Raw genomic sequence first — 8,615 nt, 5'->3', positions numbered from 1 at the left:
CCGGACACAACCCTCCATACCTCCGCCCGCCCAGTACACCGAAGAAGTTGATCCAAAGACGAAGCCCCAGGCGGCAGAAGCATCTCCCCCTTCTCGAGAGAACATCAGGCTCCACCACCTCCCTCTTCCTCCTCGGTGGCTCATCCGCCTTAGCCCTCATCACGACAAGGGTGGGGGTGGGGGAGGGGGGAGGGAATCACAGGGGGTGGTGGGGGAGAGGGCTTGGCGTTGGAACCGACCAGTGATGCAGACCCGAGAATAACACGAGGCAGAGAGAAATTAGGGGATGGTTCATATCGCTGTTTGACTGAACGACCCACGACTTGTGCGAACGGCCCAACCGACTCTTGAACTCGTCTCACCCACTGTCAAATGGGCCCATGCGCCGCTCGCCAACAGCGAATCACCCGGGGCTCGTATTTCTTGGGAACTTAGTAACTATTCCCTCCGTTCCTTTATGTAAGGTGTATTATTTTCGTCATGATAACCAAGGCATGTAATTATAGAGATGTTTGGACGAAATTATCTTTGCCAAATTTGTTGGCTAGTGGCAAGTAAATCAGTGAATCCAGAAAAGTAAGAGGTACATGCAATCGAGAGAGATACTTTCCTTCTTTACTACAAGTAGAGATACATGCAATTGAGATGCAATCGGGAGAGAGATACTTTCCTTTTTTCTGGAGGAATAAAAGAGGAATTATGAGGATTTAGAAGAAGTACACCTTACATTGTGGAATTTTAGGAAATTTATAAAAAAATAAATACACCTTATATAAAAAGAAACGGAGAGAGTACCACTGTACTAGGTAGATGTTGGTTGTGAATTAGATGTTGGTTGTGAATTCTCCTCACACGTCCGAAGGGGCCCTTTCCCCAACCACCCGAAGGGACTCCTTTCCCCAACCACCCGACGACCGGAGCGGCCGCCTCTGACCAGACTCTGATGTCGCCACCCCCAACCCCCTGTGTGAATCCTCCTCTAGCATTGGACTTCCCCTCGGCCCTCCCTACGACCTTTCCCTCAAACCTTCCTACCAGTTCTTCTTCTTCTTCGCCTTCTTCAGTAGAATCATCATCACCACAAGGGTAGGAGGCTCCGTCGCGGCCGGGGTCTGCTGCTGCGGCGAGGGACCATCGTGCACGTGCGTCGGAGTGGAAGGAAAGGGGAGGAGAGGATGGAATTGGGGGAGGAGGTGGCGCGCGCGCTGGGCGCGGGCTTCGACCTCACGTCCGACTTCCGCCTGCGCTTCGCGAAGCTCCGGCGGCGGCTCGTGGACCTCAACGAGGCCGGGGCGAGGGACGTCCCCATCCCGGGCGGGGGCGGCGCGGTGCTGCGCGGGATACCGCGCGACGTAGGCATCGACAAGGGCGACCGCATCCGCTTCCGCTCCGACGTCCTCGAGTTCAACCAGGTGCGCCCTTGCGCATGTCGCCATCCGTCTCTGTTGGCTTTCCTCAGTTCCAGCTTTCTGTATGTTGCCGTGCCGTGCTGTGCCGTGCATCAGTTAGGGAATTCCGTGGATTAGGCGTTGTGGCCACATGCTTCTTCTCTTCTCGTATTGTTGGATCGTGTGGGTTTTGTCCTCGCGAATTATGCTTTCAACGATCGGAGGTTGCGACCTGTACCAATCGTGCCTTTTTCTTTTGACGGAACTACGGCGCCCGGCCTGCCTGAACCCTTCATCGTTAGTAGAAGGCCAGGGCTACACCTTAGGCAGAAATCAGTGGGCTAGCGCCGTCGGATCTGCCACATGTGGCCGTTTGGATCAGCTGGAGAACATCAAGGCAGCCCCCGTGTCATCGCAACATCCGTGCTGTTGTGATCGCCATCGCAATATCCCCGCTATTGTGGTTGTCACCATCGCAACATCCCCTCTGTTGCGGTCCTTGCTGCCGTTGCCGCACCGTCAACCTGTCGCAGTGTCGCGGCCGTTGCATTCGGCACTGCGCAGCATTGTCCCTGTTGCAGTTGTCGCAATGTCGCCACCGTTGCATTCGCCGCTGCACAGCATCGTCCATGTTGCAGCCACCGCAACATCACAGATGGTGTGCTTGTCGCCACGCAACTTCGCCGGCGTTGCAGAAGCGCGCGTCGCCATTGCTGAATCATGTGGAGATTTGGACCCTTCGAAGCATGGGGAGCCCGCAGCAGCAGTGCCCGGCACCTTGCTGCACCTCGCCGTCACCCCCGCAGCCATGGTGGCTGTCGCCCCTTCACGCAGCAGCGTCGCCTGTGCGCAGTTCGTGGCGAGCCCATGGCGTTGCAGCAGCAAGCCGTCTCCTTGTCCAGTTCATTAGGGCCGCAGTGCCATGTCTCATTTGCTAGGAGCAGCGCTGGATGGGGAGGGAGACTGTGAGAGGGATGGGGAAATCGCTCGATTCGGAAGAGGAAAGGAGATAAGGAAGGAGAGGGGACAGGTGCGGGACCCACATGACGCGTGTTGCACGCGTAGCCAGCCGACGCGTGAGTGTAAGCAGTCGGCGGATTGTGAGCATTCCCTTAATAAAAAACACTGTCTGTAGCGGGATAGAGATACATCAGGTAAAGAGGAAGGAGAACAGAAAATCTTTGCACAAGATGGTACAACATAATGCTCCAGTCCATAATTATTAAAATCCTCTCCTTCTCGCAGCGATTAGACCATAGCATCTGCGCATCTCCTAGTCATGACGTGAAGCCCTTCCAATTCTTGGCGAAAGACCATTGCATTTCACCGTTTCCAAATATTCCGAAGGACAACAATGGCGTCAGTCTAACGGACCTTGTTTTCGCGGTTGTCGCCCCAAATCTCTTGTATTGTCAAGATCATCTGTACATAAAATTAGGGTTGCCCCTAGAGATTGAAGAAGCTCACATTGTACTAACATATGTGCAGTTGTTTCTGGAGATAGACAAAAAAGGGCAGCAATCCGAACGAGCAATTCCACGTCGAAACCTGCGCTCATTTGTAAATAACCTGTTTTTGAATGCCAGCTAAAGGAATATGGTGCATTTATTAGGCACATAGTTCTTCCGAACCGCCATGGCCCATGAGTCAATTGGCCTGTTTGCAAAGGCTGCGGCATATGCCAATCTCGTGGAGAGAGGCTTCCCATCTAGTCTTCCTATGCGGGTGTCTTCCACCGGTGAATTCAAGATTATGGTGGCCATCGAGCGCAACAAGGTAAGCCCATTCTTGCCAGTGGAGGAGATCTTAGGTTGTAAGCCGAGGACCAACAAAGAGGAGCTGAGCACTCTAGTGACAGAATCATTGAGTCTCTTATAGTGAGAAAACAACATTGAGAAGCGTGGAGTGGGAGTGTCTCCCAAGATCCAAAGGTCAAGCCAGAATGAGGTAGCCCTGCCATTGCCAATCATGACTTTAGTTACCTGGCGAAAGAAGCTCAGACCATGAGAAATATCTTTCTAGACAACAGTGTCTAGGTGATTTGAGTCCTCGAGTTTTCTGGAGTTGTTCCAACTGTTCATAGAAGTGAACCGAACTTCCGAAGTAGAAGAACCAGGCCAGTCAGTTTTAGCAAGTTTTTTAAAGAGGAGGCAAATATTATGAGTATGAAGGAATTTGAACGCTAGACCACCTTTTGCGAACGGACACATCGCGTCCCAAGCAACCTTGCATTGCCCACCATTAACGTGGTCCTGACCTGTCCAGAAAAAGCTTGTCAAAAGCTTGAATAGTGTTGATAGGAAGGAGAAGCGCTGACATTGCATGTGTATGTACTGCCCTAAGAGCCGCACGCAGAAGAATCACCCTACGATCAATCGAGAGAAGACTTCTATGCCAACCTGCCAGCCGTTTATCTTCCTTGTAGATCAAAGGGTGGAAGGCTGAGATCTGAAGTTTGGAGGTTGACAGAGGCAACCCCAAGTAAGTATGAGGAAAAGTTGAAACCGAGCCGCCCAAAGTAGAGGCCAAAGATATGGCCAAGAGGCAACCCCAAGTAAGTATGAGGAAAAGTTGAAACCGAGCCGCCCAAAGTAGAGGCCAAAGATATGGCCAAGTCATGGTAAACCTGTATAGGAACAAACCTACTCTTGTCAAAGTTAATATAGAGACCGGTTACTTTGGAGAACGCAAGTAGGATAGATTTGAGGTGTCGGACTCGTGGCACGCCTTGAGGATAATAAGTGTCATCTGCGAATTGAATGACTGGGCATGTGAGAGAATCATCCAGCGGGCGTGAGAGAAGATTATAAGAGCTAGCTTCAAGAAACACCCTTTGGAGTACGTTGGCGACAATAATAGAAATAAAGGGAGATAGAGGGTCGCCCTGGCGAAGGCCACGACGATACTTGATCCAGGGGCCTGGTTTACCATTAAGTAAAACCACAGATTGACTAGAGGTGTTTAGGTTTGAGATCCAGCGGCACCAACACTCCGGGAAACCTTTGGCCTTTAGAACCTCGATCAGAGCATGCCAAGACACCAAATCGACAGTTTTCCGACTATGACATGATTGGATAGTATCCGTGGCATAGATAATTTTTTCCGAAATGTTCTACCATTAACAAAAGCTGTTTGGTCTTGGTGGACCCGCTGCATAGTGAACGGTTGAACATGACTAGCTAAGCATTTGGAACCTAGTTTCATAGTTCAATTTTGTGGAGACACCGGCCTGAAGTTGTCAGAGTGAATGGCTCCCTGTTTATTAGGAATAAGAGCTAAAAAAGCTACGTTTAAGATCTGCCTGGTGTGAAAAGAGGTCGGACATGACATGAAGCTGATCATGTTTGACAAGGTCCCAATTGGATTTGTTGAACGATGGACCAAACCCATCCGGGCCTGGGCTAGACTTGACGTCCACCGAATCGAGAGAAGAGTTGATTTCATTTTGGGTGAAACGGGCAACAAGGGATTGAGCTTGGGGGTGAGAACCAAATTTCGAAGCAAGGGGGTAACATTAGAAGAGAAGCAGTTAGACGAACTGGTACCCACTAAGTTTTTGTAAAAAAATGTGAAGGTTAGCTTGCTTTGCGGAGTGAGGGCATGTTATGTTCCTGGTTGCTTCATATTACCATTTTGTTTGTGTGACGAAGATATTTTCTCTGGAACCGCCATAAGTATGCTGCTTAAGCCGTCCAATCAGTCTTAAGAAGTGGCCGAATTTCAGTTTTTTTGTTCCTTCACCAACAATGGTTTTACCGTCTTGGAATACTTTTATTCGTATGTCTGTTGCGTACAGGCTACCACTGTTTGTCCAGTTGGATCAGTTGGATTTTTATTACCAAGATGGCAGGAGCGTTGCTTTTTCATGAAGAGAAAGAGTTTATATATGCAAGAAATAATCTTGTTTAGAGGGCAGCAGGAGCTCAGATCCCTGCCCACATAGAACTACTTAGTTAACGATTAATACTCCCTCCATTTGTTTTTTATTTTGCGCGTAAGATGAAACATGGATACCAAGGAGCGCCGACAAAGGGTGTTGCTAGATGATTTTGCCCCTGAGCTTACACTGGATGCGCCAATAAATTCACATGATTCCTCGCTCTCCACATTCTCCTCCCACCACTCGCGCCTCTGCACTCTGCATATGTCCGCATGCTCCTGCTGCTTAGGCCCACGCGATCCTCTCAGCCTACTAGGAGCACACATGCATAATCGTGCATGAGATAGGAGCAGTTTCCCAAAAAATTTCATTCGGAATGGAACTCTGAGGAAGATGTAGAACGCCATTCTATTCCCCACGAATTGTACTCATGGGAAGAAAAAGAAGGAGCGCCAACAAACTAAGCATCCGTCTATAAAATCCATTTTCATTACTGGAGCCAAAAAGCAGCTGCCGACTTCTCTACTCTAGTACCAACAAAACTTAACTAAAGTAAATAAAAGCACTGTTTATCAAGAAAAATAATGATTCATATGTTGGTGAAAATCTAATTTTCCTTTTTACCCCTGTGGGCAAAAATCTGAAATTCTTGGTTCTCCAACAAATATTTTTTCTTCTTACCCTTTTTGATTTAAACTAGAGCCATATCAGTTATTGATATGCCTTGGTCAAAAAGTGCAGTGACTTGTATGACCATGATGAATGCAGCTATTGCTCTCTTCTGGAAACTGGATCATTTTGTAGTTAATCACATTCTGGTTTTCTTGACAGATGTCGGAATTACTTAATCAGAAATCCTCAGTCCAAGGGAAAGTTCCTTCAGGCTATTTCAATGCACTTTTTGATTTAATGGGAGCTTGGTTGACAGATGCCAAAGAGATTAAGTATCTTGCTTTTGACGGCTATTTCATTTCGTTGTTCAACTTGAACCTAAAAGCTTCTCCGTTGGTTCTTTGCGATGAAGTCAAAAAGGCTGTTCCATCCAAGTGGGATCCTGTAGCATTATCTTGGTAATAAAACACACTGTTAACTCTGTCCCATAACTCTGTTTTATATTGTCTAATCAACTTATTTTCCATCAATTAACTATACATATTCATCTGACTGGAAATTCTATGAACCAGATCACCTACTTCACCCATACGATACCTTACATGTACCCAAATAAATATCAAAATAACTTATTTTCCATCAATTAACTAGATATATTCATCTGACTGGAAATTCTATGAAAAACATCACCTACCTCACCCAGACGACACCTTACATGTACCCAAATAAATATCAAACTAGAAAAGATACATGATCTAATTTGTCATCTTTTGATTTTTCTCAGGTTTATCAGAACTTATGGGACACACATAATTGTTGAAATGGCAGTTGGAGGTCAGGATGTCATATGTGTTAAACAAAGTCATTCTTCAACTATTTCATCCGCTGAACTAAAGTTACATCTGGAAGATCTTGGTGATTTTCTATTCTCCGATGGGAAAAACCTCTCCCCCATACATCGTAAGACCAAGGATGGCAAGAGCAAGGTATACATACTCCTACCCCGAGCCGGTGAGCCCACGTTTCTGTATATTGTTTGAAATTTAGCTAACTTGAGTCATATCATTATAGGTGCCTGATGTTTTTGTCAGGATAGTGCAGCAGCCTAATAACCTACATCTTTCCAGTTACTCAGAATCATCAACCAAAGATGTAAGTTTTTCCTACCTTACTGTGCCAATCGGCTCTAAAGTTCTCTGTATGCTTAAACATAACTTTTTGTCCAAATAGGGCCTGACAATTACATGTTCGAAAAGGGGTGGAGATGTACGTATACCCAGTCACTCCAAGTGGTTACCAACAGTTCCGAAGAATCCTGATGCTATAATGTTCAAATTTGTTCCCATTACCTCTCTTCTTACTGGCATTCCTGGTAGTGGTTACCTCAGCCATGCTATCAATTTATATCTTCGCTGTAAGTCCTGGAGGCATTTTTTCTTCTTCTTAAACTCTTGTTGCATTTTGCCAAGCAAACTCTCAACAGTGTTAACTTTAATGGATTGTCTAGCTCAAGCATGATATTTGGTTCAGTTAATTCTTATAAAGTTGACTTACCTCTCAGATAAACCCGATCTTGACGACTTACAACATTTCTTGGAGTTTCAAGTGCCTCTGCAATGGGCACCTGTGTTCAATGTGCTTGTCCTTGGGCCCCAGAAGAGAAAAGGCTCTTACCCTTCCTTGCAGTTCAGATTCCTTGGCCCCAAACTTCGAGTTAACACTTCTCAGGTACCAGATTGTTTATTTCCATAGTTGGTTCATTTAGGTAGAGTCTTAATTCCCAGTTATCTGCTGAGAAAGATTAGATTGAAGTACTACTACTACTACTACTTTCCAACAAAGCCGAGCTTCCATCTATTAATTAACAATTGTATTTGTTGTTCCAGGTATCTAGCGCCCAGAAACCTGTAGTCGGTCTTCGGTTATATCTTGAGGGTAGGAAGTGCAATCAGCTGGCCATCCATGTCCAGCACCTCTCTAGTGTCCCAAGCATGCTTGGAGACTCGATGGCATCTTCGATGTCTGAGTGGCGCGAGTCGGAAGATACTGACCCAGGGTACATTGAGGCTATCCAGTGGAATAGTTACTCATGCATTTCTACATCTGTTGTGAAGTACAACCCCGAGTGGAGTAAGAGAGTTTCTGGTGGAGTTTTCATCGTCACTGGTGCCCAGCTCTTCACAAAGGGAACCTGGGCAAGGAAGGTGCTCCATCTGCGGCTCCTCTACACACATATCCCAAAGTGCACCATACATAAATCTGAGTGGACCCGAGCACCAGCAGCATCTCAAAAGGGAAGCTTTTTTACAACAATAAGCACAACTCTAAGCTCTCCTTTCATGCATCGCAACGCACAGCCTGCCCAGAAGCATGAGCCGGCACAGCTGAACTCAGGTGTTTACCCTGATGGTCCACCTGTTCCGCTTCAGTCGAGGAAGCTCCTGAAGTTTGTTGACATGTCGGAGGTGGTGAAGGGGGCGCATGATGTCCCTGGGCATTGGCTGGTGACGGCTGCGAAGCTTGTGAAGGAAGCTGGCAAAATTGGATTGCATGTGAAGTTTGCCCTGCTCAACTATGATGATACAGAACAACCGCATGGAAGTATCATGAGCTACCACTGTAAATAGGACAGGTGATTGTTGATCTTTGTACTCCATGCAGTATCATGAGCTACCATGGAGTAGATGGCAGGATTTTGGAAGCAACCGTTAGGATAAGAGATTGTTACAGTTTTT

General features: G+C 47.0%; 1 protein-coding gene across 1 annotated transcript; it reads left to right on the top strand.

The window, feature by feature from the left end:
- The first annotated feature begins 912 nt into the window (after positions 1-912).
- LOC119323137 (MACPF domain-containing protein At1g14780-like) lies at positions 913-8,609 on the top strand. The gene is made up of 7 exons (XM_037596716.1): positions 913-1,412; positions 6,100-6,338; positions 6,665-6,866; positions 6,952-7,032; positions 7,111-7,294; positions 7,442-7,608; positions 7,767-8,609. Exons 1-7 carry the CDS (start codon positions 1,176-1,178, stop codon positions 8,505-8,507), a joined length of 1,851 nt encoding a protein of 616 aa, XP_037452613.1. The 5' UTR covers positions 913-1,175; the 3' UTR covers positions 8,508-8,609.
- The last annotated feature ends 6 nt before the right edge of the window (positions 8,610-8,615 follow it).

The sequence above is a fragment of the Triticum dicoccoides genome, chromosome 6B (genome assembly GCF_002162155.2).
Source record: "Triticum dicoccoides isolate Atlit2015 ecotype Zavitan chromosome 6B, WEW_v2.0, whole genome shotgun sequence".
In the NCBI taxonomy this organism is placed as follows: Eukaryota; Viridiplantae; Streptophyta; class Magnoliopsida; order Poales; family Poaceae; genus Triticum; species Triticum dicoccoides.
This window is presented reverse-complemented; position numbering and strand designations above follow the sequence as displayed.